This window comes from Elgaria multicarinata, chromosome 1, assembly GCF_023053635.1.
Source record: "Elgaria multicarinata webbii isolate HBS135686 ecotype San Diego chromosome 1, rElgMul1.1.pri, whole genome shotgun sequence".
Taxonomy (NCBI): domain Eukaryota; kingdom Metazoa; phylum Chordata; class Lepidosauria; order Squamata; family Anguidae; genus Elgaria; species Elgaria multicarinata.
The window spans coordinates 34263786-34280049 of NC_086171.1; the positions used below are offsets into that span (position 1 = coordinate 34263786).

Genomic DNA, 16264 nt, shown 5'->3' on the forward strand with positions numbered 1-16264 from the left:
CAATATTAGGAATTTAATTTGTTCTCTCGCATCTCTAATATTTATTTATTTTTTGAACGAAAGAAAGAAAACAAAGTGGGACATTTGCTTTGGACCAGAGTCAGTTGTGACTTTGGTTCTACGTGTGGAAGTAAGCTCTCAAGAGACCGTCCTCCCTCACAGAAGGCAGAGGAAGCTCCCTTCAGTGGGTCCTCCTAAGTAAGGATGCATGGGACAGCAGTCGTGCAACCTGAGCATATGCACATTTACTCCGCAAATTATTATTATTATTATTATTATTATTATTATTATTATTATTAATTTATATAGCACCATCAATGTACATGGTGCTGTACAGAGTAAAACAGTAAATAGCAAGACCCTGCCGCATAGGCTTACATTCTAATAAAATCATAATAAAATAAGGAGGGAAAGAGAATGCAAACAGGCACAGGGTAGGGTAAACAGGCACTGGGTAGGGTAAAACTAACAGTATAAACAGTATAAAGTCAGAACAAAATCAAGTTTTAAAAGCTTTAGGAAAAAGAAAAGTTTTTAGCTGAGCTTTAAAAGCTGCGGTTGAACTTGTAGTTCTCAAATGTTCTGGAAGAGCGTTCCAGGCGTAAGGGGCAGCAGAAGAAAATGGACGAAGCCGAGCAAGGGAAGTAGAGACCCTTGGGCAGGCGAGAAACATGGCATCAGAGGAGCGAAGAGCACGAGCGGGGCAATAGTGTGAGATGAGAGAGGAGAGATAGGAAGGAGCAAATACCCCACAGTAAACATCCCACTCAGTTCAATGGGGTTTTACTCCCAAGAAGATGTGCATGACTGATTTCGGGAACCAGAAGGTTTGACCACATAACACCTGTTCTGGTCCGCTTGCACTGGCTGCCTGTATGTTTCCAAGCCCAATTCAAGGTGCTGGTTTTGACCTATAAAGCCTTACACAGCTTGGGACCACAATACCTAACGGAATGCCTCTCCCGACGTGAATATACCCGGTCACTACGTTCAACATCTAAGGTCCTCCTCCAGGTGCCTACTCCGAGAGAGGCTCGGAGTGTGGCAACGAGGGATAGGGCCTTTTCGGTGGTGGCCCGCAGACTGTGGAATGATCTCCCTGATGAGGTTCGCCTGGCACCAACACTACTATCTTTCCGGCGCCAGGTTAAGACTTTCCTCTTTGCCTGGGCATATGGCGGCACATCCTAATTACCCACATGTTTAGTTTTTAATTGGTTTTTAATGCTCTGTGTGTGTATGTACTGTGTTTTATAGAGTTTTAAATTTTGTATTGTTTTTATCTCAATTTTAGAATTTCTGTAATCCGCCCAGAGAGCCCTGGCTATGGGAGCGGTATATAAGTATAATAAATAAATAAATAAATAAATAAATAAATAAATAAATAAATAAATAAATATAAATAACATACATTGGATGGCACCCTAAGAAATACTGTAAACGGCTATAGATAACAGAAGAAATTGTAAGCTGACCAGGAAGTGAGCACCAACATGTTTCTTTTCCAGGGCGCTATTTATCCTAGGGCCAGCCCTGGTAGTGAGATGTGGCACATATAAAAGATTATTTCAGTGATTTCAGTTCATGAGGAGCAGAGGTCTTTTAACCCTGGAATACCAGTCAGCATAGACAATGCTGAACTAGATGATCAGTAGTCTGGTTTGTGATATAAGGTAGATAGGAAGGTGTTCTAATTCTTCTGCTCAGTTTGCACTTCACTGATTTGGGAGCCAAACAGCGGAGCAACCTTTTCCCTTGAAACCTAAGTACAAAGGAACCAAGGTTTAATGTGCCACATGGAGTTAAGGTCTCTCTTTGTTTGCCCATTTCTTGGCTAAGATCATGTGAAGAAAGCAATCTGCATTTATCTTAAAAACATCAACAGAAAAAGAGGCTTTGAAGTTTACACGTGGCCAAAAGCCAAAACAGTCAAAAAATGTAAATCTTTGCTAACTATTGATATTTGAACTTATTTTCAATGTTTTTTGTAAGTAAACTGTGGTTTTGTATTAAAGTTACTCACATTTTGATTAGTTTTTATTTTATAATGATTATTTTAAACCAACCATTGAACAGTTTAAATCTGTAGCTGACAACTGGGCGGGTTTGCACAATCATCGTAGGCTAAACAAGCCATAGTGGTTTAAGTCAAGATGCATGCCAACACAATTTGCATAAACATCCAGCCAGCCTCAGCTTGTTATGCCATCCGAACCCAGGTGTCATGGCTTCAGAGGGAAACAATCCTCAAATAACCTGACAACAGCCCATGGGTTATTTGAGAGTTGTTTCGCCTCAAACAAGCAACGCTGCCTGAGTTCAGATGACATAACAAGCTGCTGCTATAGCTGTCATTATGAAATCGCACCCGCCATGTGCCATTGTTTAAACAAGCCATGGCTTGTTAGCCTACAATGATCATCCGAACCAGGTCACTGTGTCTGGGTTTGGACAGTCATGGGGATACAAGAAGACACTCCCATTATCTGCATAATTACGCTGCAGAGCGGATTGGCATTTTGCCCAGCATGCAGTGTGGCGGGGATGACTTCATACCCATCCTACAACCCACACTCCAGGTTCGGGTGACAGGCCAACCTGTGCTGCAAGGCGGCTAATTATGCAAATGACGGGCAGGCATGGAAGCGGGGGTGGGAGGTGGGGGAGAGAAGCCATAATGTTTTCTTTTACCTTTTTGATTGCACGAACACCCTGTTTGAAAATATTTTTAAATCTGCCCCTCTTGGAAATATATGTGAACTAGATGATGTGCATTACAGATGCCATTTTCTGGGAATGGGGTTAACAATTCATTTATGCACTATTTAAATGATGAAAGCACAACCTCTTCTGTGCCTCAAGTTTATTTTACAAATGCCCATATTGACTGATAATAGTTTGGTGCCCTCTTGTGGACAAAACTACTTAAGTGTAAAGTATATGAATAAAATTCACACCTTGAGCGAAAACCTTTTCAGAGACTAAAATTGCACCCAAGGTCTCAGGATACGCAGAAGCATGCTTAAAACAGCGGCGCAAAGGAAGTCCCTCCCTTTCGAAAAACAATAACCAGAAATTCTAGAGGTTTGTTTCTAGCCGCTGAAGAAGGACTTTACATTTTGAGGCAAGGGTTTCATTTCCTCCAACCCTAGATAATACTACACAATTTGGCTTCAGCTGACTTTTCTACTTCATGCACCACCTAAAATTAATATCTGGCTTTGCTATTTGGAAGCCTGTCATGTTTCCCTTTATTTCTCCTCTCTGCCTAGTCAAAGGCCTGTGTGTCTTTGACTAGGCAGAGACAAATGTGAGTTGCTGTCAGCCTCTATGTTATCAGAAATGGCGGTCAGCCACTGCTTCTTTCTGCCAGAATGCTAGGTGTTATCAGATACCCGCAAACACCTATCAGTAATTTGCTCAGTCTGCAATCACTGTCTTAGAATTGAGCCTAATACTGTAGGCCTCATTGGCCACAAGATCTGGCCTAATTGTTTTAACCTTTCTGTTACTTCTCTCACCCTCTGCCTCTTATTCGACCTAGCCTGATGAAGAGTTAGGGAGAACTCAAAAGCTTGCACTATCTTCTGTGGCGTTTTGGTAGGTCCTAATAAAAGGATTACCCAACTGTGCGTTTTGGATTCTTTTCTTGGATTTCAGATGTTTACTCTCGTAGAACAGTGCAGCTATCTTTGTTTCTTATGTTTTGAATCACTTTAACGTTTAGTTCCTATTAACTCTAAAGGGAGACTACAGTATCAAACTGCTGAATGGAAACTACGTTTTATGCTGCTATTTGGGCATAAATAGAGCCAATGGTTTCCTGTCCCACTATACCTGTAACACAATCCTCCTAGAACTGCTAATTATCACAGCGCTATTTTAAGCTTTAATTGAATTGTCACAAACTGTACAATTCATTCATTTAGGACTTCATTGAGACCAAGGCTTTTTCCTCCACTACAGATCTTAAATTAGTATCCTATGCGTAGGCAGTTCGTGTAACTTACCATCAATTACTGCTGTTAAGAATGTTCATTGTTGCTTATCTTGTATACGTCTGCACAGAAATGTCAGAGACTGTTCCACTTGCATTTCATTACCATTTCGGATCTACATCCAGAACCAGATCCTCATCAAATCCTGCTGCATTTGCAGTTCCTGATCCAGTGTCAGGAGCAGCATATAGCAACGAATGCAGGAGATTCAAGGGCACATCATCCTCTGATCCAAAAAGGGGATCTGTTATGTGGAAACCTGCATTTGTGTACTTATTTCCATTGCTGGATCAGTTGAAAATCCCCAGAGCCAACTGTCAGCAGAAAAAATGCTGGCAGAAGTAAATCGCCTAAAATCTGGATAACCAGTGAGATCTACAGAATGGTTGCTAGGTGCTTGTTTTTCTGCTCTCTATGAAAAAACACTGATAAAATAGAACATTTTAATGTTTTCTGATTTCTCTGTACAATGTGGGGCAGGAAGTGATGGAGGAAGTAGTCTCTGGCCCATAATGAGAACAACACAAATGTCAGTTTTGAGCCAGGGACAACGCAACCTAAATTCAGTAAAATTCTGCAAATGTTTGCAAATCAGGGTTCTAATTTCACATCAACAATAAACATAAAATGACTTTCAATGATAAATTTTAAAAATAATGCTTAAATTTCATGGGATTGCATATTTATAGTTTTATTTAAAAATATCTATAAATATTTACAGTGTATAGCCTATTTGAAGTAAATACATTCTTGGAATTAAATATGAATACAATTAATATCTCCTTTTTAGGTTTGATATCATGAATATTTGTTCTGTGTTATGTTTGATAAAATATTGTCTATTTCAAGTTCAAATACTGTGTTGATACTTTAATATATATATATATATAAATAGCATTTACAAAAATAAATGGAAAAATATGAAACAATCTCTTTTAACCAAGCGATGCCCGGTTAAAGCCCAAATATTAACAAATACATCTAAAATGATGAAGTCATATTTATGTATTCATGGAAAGGCATTTGTCTGGATTTTACAAGGCCTGCTGCAAAAGTAAGTTTAATTTCTCAGACTCCTCCAGTTGAGGTAGTGCCCATTTCTTCTTCACATACTTAATGTCTATTATTCCAGATTCTTTGGCCAGCGCAATCCCCAGGAGACCACTGGGTTTTTCAGGCTCACCCAGAACAGCCATAGTTATAACCCTAAAGGGGGCAGGGAGAAAAGAGCTTTTGTTTAATAGAGGGAGGGAAAGACATGAGGATGATTAGACAATTAGACTATGAAACAGAAAATCCTCCTCTATCAGTCCAGCTAGGACCAACTGCTAGCTAAGGACATAAAAACATCAGAAGTGCCATGCTGGATCAGACCAAGGGTCCATCTAGTCCAGCATTCTGTTCACACAGTGGCCAACCAGCCATCAGCCAGGGATGAACAAGCAGGACATGGTGCAACAGCACCCTCCCACCCATGTTCCCCAGCAACTGGTGTACACAGGCTTACTGCCGCGAATACTGGAGATAGCACACAACCATCAGGGATAGTAGCCATTGATAGCCTTTGCCTCCAGGAATTCATCCAACCCCCTTTTAAAGCCATCCAAATTGGTGGCCATCACTACATCTTGTGGTAGTGAGTTCCATAATTTAACTATGCGCTGTGTGAAGAAGTCCTTCCCTTTATCTAGTTCCTCCCCTTCCAGTATTGCCTCCATGAGCTTCCATTCCGCTTGGGGAGAGAGAGCAAGGCCCCCTCCAAATGCCTCTTGGATCCTCCCCTCCCAGAACTATCTCCACCTCTAGCCATCCCACCCTTACTGCATCAAAGGGAGAGGAGAGGCAGTCCTTTCCATTTGCTGGGCAGCATGGGTGGGAGGGTGCTGTTGCACCATGTCCTGCTTTGTTGGTCCCTGGCCGATGGCTGGTTGGCCACTGTGTGAACGGAGTGCTGGACTAGATGGACTCTCAGTCTGATCCAGCATGGCTCTTCTTATGTTCTGATGTTCCATATCCCTGACTGGAGCAACTGCCAACTTGCGGCTCCCACCCTACTGTCTGATGCAGTGCCACGCTAAGGGAATTTGCTCATTTCCCTCTTCCTGCCTTTGGAATTGTAAAACATTGTTTTAAACTGTAAAACCACCCATGGCAGAAAGGCAGCACAGAAATGTGATTTAAAGAAGCAATTTCTAAGCAAACCCAATGACTGGGAGTTGAAGAAAAGTCGGAAGTGTGTTATAGCACATCTATCATTCATACCGATGGGCCTCGTGGCATGAAATATTTACTCTTGGAATACAAAGTGTGTGTGTGGGGGGGGGGAATCCTATGCTTTTATTTTTCAACCTTCCCCAGGCTGTCTACGTGGGCACCTAAAAATGTCCTAATAGCAAGATGTACTTTGCCAAGGTGCTTCCTAAACAGCCAGATAAAAAGTCATAATCAGAAGTTTTGCAAAAGGTATCCTGCTAGGACAAGCAGCTAAAAAAGTAATTAAAGACTAAGTCTAGTTATATTCCTCATGCTGCCTAGCACAGGTCTGAGAACTTCTCTATATGGTGTATACAGATATAGTATATATGTATGGTCCCGGAATCATACAGACAGAAGGTGCCATCAAGATCTTCTATTATTGCTCCTTTCTAATGTACTGTGATTCTCTGTGATCAGAATCAATGCTTGGCAATAGTGCAGCACTTCAGACAATTCAAAGTCAAACATCATTTCAATAATTCTTACAACATCCTTGTAAGGCAGGGGTAGGGAACCTCAGACCTGGGGGCCAAATGCAGCTCTCCTGGGTTCTTCAGATGGCCCCACCCCCTGCCACCACCGAGCATTTAGTGGTTTCCTGGCTTCTGTGCAGTTCCCCCTCCCCCCCACACACACACATTCTAAATGGCTGAAATGCCTCTCCTAAACCTTAGTTACCGGCAGTAAGAGCTTTAAGCTGCAATATGCTGGCATTTTGTTTGGTTTTGACTCCACCCCTTTTTGCATATGCCCCTCCCCCTTTGCCTGTGGCCCTTGGCAGCTTCTCCAAAATGGAATTTGGCCCTTGGGCTGAAATAGGTTCTACTGCTGCATTAATGTCCCCATCGTGTGGATAGGAGGAGTGACTGAGGTTGAGAGGCATGGCTTGATCAAGCCACTTAATTCGTGGCAGCAGGGAGATTGGACTGGGGACTGCCTGGTTCACAACCCACTAGCAACCCAACAGTCATAGTAGCTTAATTAATAGAATAACACAGCATCTGAGTATTCCTTTTATAACATGAGGCTAGTAGGAATAAGGTGAGGCCCAAGTACAGCACTCAAGGGTTGCCTGTAACATGAAATGCAAAATCAGCTGGCCAAGAGAGAAATATGTATGACGTACCCAACGGAAAGAAGAAAATCTATCCCCAGCAGTGAGTTATCTGCCAACGAAATGAAAAACAATTGCGGGGGGAGAGAGGATTTCCTTCCTGACCCCAATTATGGGGATTACCTGGACTATGGCCTTAATATTAGTATGGATTAAGAAAGCAGAAGATTTATAAGGATCAAAGGTTAACAGCATTCATGTTATGGACTTACTTATCTGACCAGATAGGTTGCTTGGCTACGGGTGACAAGTCATTTTCCAACAGGTCCCAGATGTACACAACAGACGTTGCATCCAAAACAAAAAACACGGCTGGTCTGGTCAGAGCCCACTGGAGGGCAATTATTGGCTGCCCTGTTGTGCTGTTGTTCCACTGCATCAGGGGAAGCTCAGAAGTCATTTGGTGCAGCCTTATACTCCCATCTGAACAGCCCACCTGAAAATATTAAAGGAAAAGCCTGTCGTTACAACGGTAGCAAAAACACCATAAACACAAGCAATCCTGTTATTTATTAAAGCATCAAACAAGTTCTAAAAGGGCCACACGCAACTGCAGCATGTAGAAATTGCCCACTAACAACCAGATGAGGGGCAAACTACAAGTACACCCTGAAATGTTATAACTGCTTGTTTTTATTTCCTATGGCAGTCAAGGGGAGGCACGAAGCTTTGGATTTCTGAATCTCAACTAAGTTCAGTGTCCAAGTTTTAGTGGATGGCCTCTAAACTGGGCTATTTTCTGAAGCAACAAATCAAGGTCCAAGTCGAATCTTGTGGTCAGTGCACACCTCTAGTTCTAAGCCAACTTTCAGACACATTTGCCTCCATCTATATTATGCAGCCCTGACAATTCCGACCAAGAAACGCAGAAGGGAATCCATACCAAAAATATTGGCTTTCCAAAAGGGGAGAAGTCGATTGCATTGACTCTGGTTGATCTTGGTCCTCCCTGCTGGGGTTTGAACCACTTGGGAGGTACTCTTAGTTCATGCCTTGTACCATGACTCACTATAGCCTGTTGATTTAACAGAAAAGAAAGCACCTCTTATCTCTGCTATATTAAATGAAAAATGATGAGAAATATATTACAGAGAGATGTTGGTTTTAATTCAGACTTTAAAATGCAGCAACTGAATGCAAACTTAGCAGTCATGGAACGAGAGGTCCTCTTATGGATCAGTAGCTGGTTAAAGAACAGAAAGCAGAGAGTAGGAATAAATGGAAAATTCTCCCAATGCAGGGATGTAAACAGTGGGGTCCCACAGGGATCTCTAACGGGACCAAGGCTTTTCAATATAAATGACCTGGAATTAGGGCAGAGTAGCAAGGTGGCTAAATTTGCTGACGTCACCAAATTATTTAGGGTGGTTAAAACAAAATAAATTGTGAAGAGATCCAATAGGATCTCTCCAAGCTGGGAGAATGGGCATCAAAGTGGCAAATGCGGTTCAATGTAACCATATGCAGGCATTCAGGATCGATGTATAATCAACATGCGAGGAGGAGGTGCACTCTAGCAATGGTGTGAAGAGGGCAGCCTTCAGGATCTGTAGAGGCTCTCCAGGACCCCAGTGTCAATGAAGGGTGACAGAAACACGTGAGGAGGGGGCAGGGCTAAAGCATTCCTCATCACTTATTGGTTTTATGCAGATCCTGAATGTCTAAATAGGGCTTCTAAGTAATTGTAAAGTGATGCATATTGGGGCAAAAAATCCCAAGTTCACCTATATGTTGATGGAATCGGAGCTGGCAGTGACTGACCAAGTAAGAGACCTTGGGGTTGTGGTAGACACCTCAATGACAATATCAACCCAGTGTGTGGCTGCGGTGAAAAAGGCAAATTCCATGTTCGGCCTCATTAGGAAAAGAATCAAAATTAAAACTGCCCAAATCATACTGCTCTTATAAAAATCTATGGTGTGACCACACTTGGAATACTATGTAGGATTCTGGATATTGCACCTGAAAAAGGATACTGTAGAGTTGGAAAAAGTACAGAAAAGGACAACAAAAATTATCAAGGAGCAACACCCCTATGAGGAAAGGTTACAACACCCCAGACTGTTCAGCTTACATAAAAGGTGAGTGAGTGGAGACATGATAGATGTGTACAAAAAAAATGCATGGTTTGGGGCAGCCTTCCTCAACCTGGGGTGCTCCAGATGTGTTGGACTGCATCTCCCAGAATGCCCCAGCCAGCTCTCTGGGGCGCTCCAGATGTGTTGGACTGCATCTCCCAGAATGCCCCAGGCTGGGGCATTCTGGGAGTTGTAGTACAACACATCTGGAGCGCCCCAAGTTGAGGAAGGCTGGTTTGGGGGAAAACGGACGTTTCTCTCTAATAATACTAGAACCCAGTGGGGTCGTTCTAAGAAACTGATTGGCAGGAGATTCATGACAGATAAAAGAAAGTACTTCTTTACACTAAACTATGGAATTCGCTACCATAAAATGTAGTGATGACAACCAATTTGGATGGCTTTACAAGGGGATTAGACAACTTTATGGAGCATAACACTATCAATGAATACTAGCCCTGATGACTATATGCTGCCTCCAGTATCAGAGGCAATATGCCTGGGAAACCCAACCAGGGGGATGCTATTGCACCCATGTCCTGCTTTTGGGTTTCCCACAGGCAGCTGGTTGGCCACTATGTGAACAGAATGCTGGACTATATAGCTCTTGGTCTGATCCAGCATGGTTCTTCTCCTGTTTTTACATTTAAGGATCTTACCTTTAAAAGTTAATATATCCAAATCTACAACAATTAGGAGAGAAAAGGAGGCAATAATGGAATTCAGATGAGGATATTACTCACAACGTCCGTTCCGACAACAAAATGATTAGGATTTGAAGGCAGGAATTTAATATTCAGTGACTGGGGTACCCCCAGGAACAGGGTATCTTTTGGGGAAAAGCTGGGGAAATGCAAAAGAAATATATATATATCAACAAGTGGAACCGGCCATAAAATGTTGCAGTGCAGGCTGTTTCTGTTCATTATTACAGCTAGCCAACTTCATTCTATTCCTCTGCCTGATTTTATCAATAGGCATTTAGTACTCTGTGGGTCCTGAGGAAACCATTTTCCTAAAGGTTTTTTTGTACGTCTCCAAATTTTGGGTTTCCCCCAAGATTGTGGCTATTTCCTTCTTGTTTCTCAGTGGTCCGGTTTCAGCTAAAATCCTGTCAGCACTTACTAAGTTCGTTCTTCGAGGGAGTGATAAATGGGAATTCTTCTCCCAAAGGATTTTGTTATTTCATTTACAACAGAAAGCTTGGTCTGCTCTTAGGGTTAGTTAGAGATCCATAGCTATAGATGGGTAAGGCATATGTAACCTAAATAGCATCCCCCCCTTAGTAGGGCAATGGAAACATCTGGCAAGTGAGATTTTCAACAATACTAAAAAACCAAGAATGCTAAAAAAAACCAGAGACTAACAGCAAAATGATTGATTTGGTTATAGGGAACATTTACTTCAAGAAGCATGACGTATTTTTTACCTGCAATTCAGTTGAACTGTAGAGCTATGAACCAACTTTATTTTCCCCCCTGGAATTAAGCCTGAAAGCAATAAAACTTGACTGTAGTAATCGTAATCACTTAAAACTACTAACTTAGTTAGATGGCACCAAGATCCCAAGCAAACATAATCAGAAATGAATGGTAGATTCTACTTTTGTTCACAAAGTAAACTTGGCAGATAGAGGATACCATCTCAATGCCTAGAGTGACTCTATCTATACAGAATTATTTTAATATTGTTATTATTTTAATATTTCAATTAAATATTACATGCAACTGCACTGCAGACTGCTCAGAATACCTCCAATCTCCTGTGGTTACAAACAATGCTTCTCTTTCAATTAGCTACTTTCTCTTTCCCCCATACTATAAACAGCTGGTTCTGTAATGAGCTCTACTTACCTAAATCACTTTGTGAGCCAGCCAAATCCCCTTTTTGAAGTTCCACTACTACCTAGAAAATGGCAAAGAAAATAACACATAGCAAGAGGTACCATTGCAAACATTCTTTAAGATAGTTTCATTGTCGCTTTCCATGTCTTCTCTCCTAATGCAAGAGTGAGGAACTTTTTCAGTCTAATGGCTGAATTCCAACTTGGGAAAAGTCTTGGGGGCCACATTCCAACTGTAGGAGGGGCAAAAGACAAAGTGGGTGTGGCCAAAAATGTGATTCTTACCCATTTGAAGCAGGCTCAGAAGTAAGCAGGAAAAGCCTCTGTGCTTGTATTCGGAAGCAAGCAGGGCTGCATCATCCCGCATTACTTCCAAATAGCAGACCAAATACCAAGCCCCTGCAGTTGACTCACAAGTAAGCAGGGCAAGCTTTAGAAATAGTACTGAATCGTGCAGAAGCTTTGTCCACAGGCCCTGCTCATTCTCCCCTGTAGGGAAAAATGCAGGTTGCTTACCTGTAACTGTAGTTCTTCGAGTGGTCATCTATGCATTCACACATATGGGCTTTGCGCCTGCGCAGAGACCAGACCGGAACCTTCTATAGCTGAGTGGAACGTTTTTGGCGGGAACCCCTCCCCCACGCTACCGTGCATGTCCATGGGGTTCCCGCCCTTACCTCAGTTTACAGGAGTCCGACATTGTGCCCCCATAAACATAAGTGTAAATAAAATACAAGTACATTCCACATATAACTGTGTCATTTATAAGTCTCACACCACCAAGTGGGGATGGTGGGTGGGTTGTGTGAATGCATAGATGACCACTCGAAGAACTACAGTTACAGGTAAGCAACCTGCATTTCTTCTTCGTGGTCTCTATGCATCACACATATGGGCGAGTAGCAAGCTGACATATATTTGGAGGTGGGTTGGTGCATCATCTGAAGATCTCTGAGAGCACTGTCCTTCAAATGAGCAGTCCTGCCTCGCACGGGTGCCCAAACTGTAGTGCCTAACAAACGTGGATGGAGTGGACCACGTTGCAGCTCTACAGAATTCTGTCAAAGGAACACCTTTGCCGAAAACCACAGATGTTGTGACGGCTCTGGTAGAATGAGCTGTCACAGGTTTCACCAGTTCTAGTTTAGAGATAGAGTAGGCAAGTTCAATTGTCTCTACAATCCAGCGTGACAGACGCCGGTATGAAACAGGGAGTCCCTTATAAGGCTCCCCATAACAAATAAACAATTGCTTTGTTTTTCTAAAATTCCTTGTCCTAGCCTTGTAAAAGGCAAGAGTTCTCTTTACATCAAGTGTATGTAAAGCAGACTCTACAGGTGATGTAGGATTCGGAAAGAAAGCTGGTAGAGTGATATATTGGGACAGATGAAAAGTTGACACTACCTTAGGCAAGAAGGCAGGGTCTGTGCGTAACACAACCTTATCTTTGTGAAAGATAGTGTAAGGAGCAACTATCTTGAGAGCTCTAAGCTCACTTGCACGTCTAGCAAAAGTGATGGCTACTAAAAAGACAGTCTTGAATGTTAGAAGCCTAAGGTCAGATAAGGCCATGGGCTCGAAGGGCTTCTTTGTCAATGCCTGTAACACCACTGATAGGCTCCATGGTGGAACGATACTCTTTACTGTCGGTATCATATTTTTAAGCGCTTTTAAAAATCTACTCGATGTTGAATGCACAAAAGGTGTAAAACTAATCATGCCTCGATGAAAGACGTAATAGCTGCTAAGTGAACTCTGATGGAAGTGAGTTCGAGTCCCTGCTGATAAAGTGTCAGTAGGTATTTGAGGATTAACGCTAAAGGGCAAGATTCAGGTGCTTGATCGTTTTCCAAGGCAAAAGTTTGAAATCTTTGCCACTTTGCCGCATAAGATTTTCTTGTTGAAGGCTTTAGTGATGCCAAAAATATATGGTCTACAGATAAATCTTTGATACGAGAGGAGGAGTGGATGATATCCTCCATGCCATCATCTTGAGGGTCGACGGGTTTGCGTGTCGAACCCTGCCCTGGTGTCAAGACAACAGTGTCGGTATCGGCGGGAGTCTGATGTAATTCCCGTCCGACAGTCGAAGGGCGTGGAGAACCACGTCTGTCGAGGCCACCACGGTGTGATAAGGATGCAGTCCGACCTGTCCGACTGGATTTTGACCAGCACCTTCGTCAACAGTGGAAACAGAGGAAAGATGTAAAGAAGATTTCCTTTCCAGGTTCTGGTGAAAGCATCTCCTAGCGAGTGCTTTCCTCTTCCTGCTCTGCTGCAGAACCTGGAACAAGCTGCGTTTTCTTCGGTAGCGAAGACATCGACAGCAGGGAGGCTCCAGTACCGAAAGAGAACATCTCTTACTTTGGTATCGAGCTCCCATTCGTGGTCGACGTGGAAAGACCTGCTGAGGGCGTCCGCGATGATGTTTTCATTGCCCGCTACATGGGTCACCGTCAGGTGAGTATTTCTCTTTATGCACCAGTTCCAAATCCTGAGTGCCGATCGATACTTTCACCCCCGAAGAAGGAGGAAGGACATCGAGCTCGATAGCATACCCCGAGTTGATGATAGTGAGCACGCAGGAGTCTGATGTCATTGACTCCCATTGATGGTAATGGGGTGCTAGGCGGTTCGCAAAGAGAGGTGGACGTGGGACAAAGAAGTCAAAGTCGCTGCTTCTTGGTGAAGTCAGGCTGACGCTTGTCTTGTTGAAATGTAGACTGATATGGCCGCTTACTCTGGAGTTGTTGTTGTTGTTGCTGCTTCTGTTGGCTTTGATAGTAGGGCCGCTGCTGTTGTTGAGCAGGCGGTCTTGTTCACCGTCTCAGCTTGTATTGGGCAGGCTGAGCAGAGAAACTTATTTTCTTGGCTGATGTGCAAGCCTTGTATATAGAGTCCAAGGTCTTGTCCGTCTTGCTATTAAACAAGCCCTCGCCATCGTAAGGCATGTTCTCAATCCTGGCTTTGGTGTCATGAGCCAGATTAGCGGAGTGGAGCCAAGCATGTCTCCTCAAGGACACGGGTCCCATCATCGACTTGGAATGGCAGTCAACTTGGTGTCGCGCTGTCGACACTTGTTGCCTGGCTATGGCTGAAGCTTCACTTTGGAAGACTCATGCCCGCTCTTTTTTGTCCTCTGGGAGATGTTCACCTAGTGATCCTATTTTCTCCCAGAGGAAGAGCTGGTATCGTGCCATGGTAGCCTCGTAGGCTGATGCCCAAAGAAGCAGAGGAGTAAATCCTCCGGCCCGTAAGGTCCAACTTTCTGCCCTCTCTGTCCACGGGTGCAGAATGTGCCTTCTGTGAGCGGCCTTAAGCCGACTCCCTACAATCGAATTAGGTTTGGGATGTTGGACCAGAAACTGTACATTTTCTTGCTAGACTCGATAGAGGGTCTCTAGCCTTTACGATGTGGCTTGAGACATAGCCGGTGTTTTCCAGAATAATTGAGCCATTTGCTTTAAAGCATGTGGTGCTGGATCACCAGTCCTAATGCCTGAGCCATTCTAAGCATATGGTCAGAAGATCTGACCATATCGTCGGAAGGGGAAGAAGGGTCGTTGTCATGAACCTCATCTTATGGTGAAGGCATTGATGGAGTAGCCGACAACCCCAATTCAGAATCCGATGAATAATTTTCTTCAGGCAAGGATACTGTAACCACCTGGAGGTATACATGCTCCGTCGGTATCGTGGTAACCGCGGCAGTCGATGCCGATGGCTGTGTACGGTGTCGAGGCGTCGACACCGTGGACATTGGTGGGCGGGCGGTGGAGGCAGCGGTAGATGACACACCCTCGATGTAAGCGAAGGGTGCGCATAATACTCTTCTTGAGGGTACTGGTGGTCACCCTGGAAGTGGGCGATATCGATCCCATTCCGAAGGCGGTAGAGGGATTAGTCCCTGAACCTCTCACGGCCTGGTAGGCTCTCGGAAAGAGGCCGCTGAAACCGAATCCCGCAACTCGCCCTCCGATAGACTGGGAGGGTGCGTCGGTACCGTAGCCATCGGTAGCGGCTGGAATCTCGATACCGAGGGAGGCCTCGGTATCGAAGCGGTCGGTATGGCAGGAGGAGTAGAGTGACTCCTAGCCGGTTCCGCCGCTCCATTTCCGAAGAAGATTTGGGAGTCCGGGCCTTTTTTGGAGATTTTCCTGGCCGCGGGACTCGCCAGTGACCGTCCAGGCGTTAGGGGTATCTGAGCCCTATTAGCCGCTCTGGAATATTCAGGCACCTCAGTGCAACGGTCATCAACGGACTTACTGGCTGCCGTTTTGTCGATCGTCGAAGATTTGGGAGCCCGGGCCTTTTTTGGAGATTTTCCTGGCCGCGGAACTCGCCAGTGACCGTCCAGGCGTTAGGGGTATCTGAGCCCTATTAGCCGCTCTGGAATATTCAGGCACCTCAGTGCAACGGTCATCAACGGACTTACTGGCTGCCGTTTTGTCCATCATCGAAGATTTGGGAGCCCGGGCCTTTTTTGGAGATTTTCCTGGCCGCGGAACTCACCAGTGACCGTCCAGGCGTTAGGGGTATCTGAGCCCTATTAGCCGCTCTGGAATTCTCAGGCACCTCAGTGCAACGGTCATCAACGGACTTACTGACTGCCGTTTTGTCGATCGTCGAAGATTTGGGAGCCCGGGCCTTTTTTGGAGATTTTCCTGGCCGCGGAACTCACCAGTGACCGTCCAGGCGTTAGGGGTATCTGAGCCCTATTAGCCGCTCTGGAATTCTCAGGCACCTCAGTGCAACGGTCATTAACGGTCTTACTGGCTGCCGTTTTGTCGGTAACGGACTTACTCGCTGCCGTTTTGTCGGTAACGGACTTACTGACTGCCGTTTTATCCATAGTAGGAGCCTCCGTGGCTCTGAGAGCTTTTTCCCCCCAAGATGGAGGGAGGTCGTCAGCTCTGCTTTTCTTCGTTTGTTTTGTAAACGACATGCAATGATGGCAGGCCTCAACGATATGGCC

At 44.2% G+C, this 16264-nt stretch overlaps 1 protein-coding gene across 3 annotated transcripts in view; it reads right to left on the reverse strand.

The window, feature by feature from the left end:
- Positions 1–4663: 4663 nt before the first annotated feature.
- The window catches only part of DYNC2I1 (dynein 2 intermediate chain 1), a 40219-nt gene continuing 28618 nt past the window's right edge, over positions 4664–16264 (reverse strand). For 2 of the 3 annotated variants that reach the window (XM_063125872.1, XM_063125865.1), the window contains 6 exons: positions 11300–11351; positions 10876–10936; positions 10190–10289; positions 8252–8383; positions 7581–7804; positions 4664–5204 (listed from right to left, as the gene is read on the reverse strand). In XM_063125872.1, the coding sequence (XP_062981942.1) occupies positions 5033–5204; positions 7581–7804; positions 8252–8383; positions 10190–10289; positions 10876–10936; positions 11300–11351 (741 nt within the window). In that variant the 3' untranslated portion in view covers positions 4664–5032. Of the gene's footprint in view, positions 5205–7580; positions 7805–8190; positions 8384–10189; positions 10290–10875; positions 10937–11299; positions 11352–16264 lie in introns of those variants that run through there. The other variant, XM_063125873.1, reaches the window with a different exon arrangement.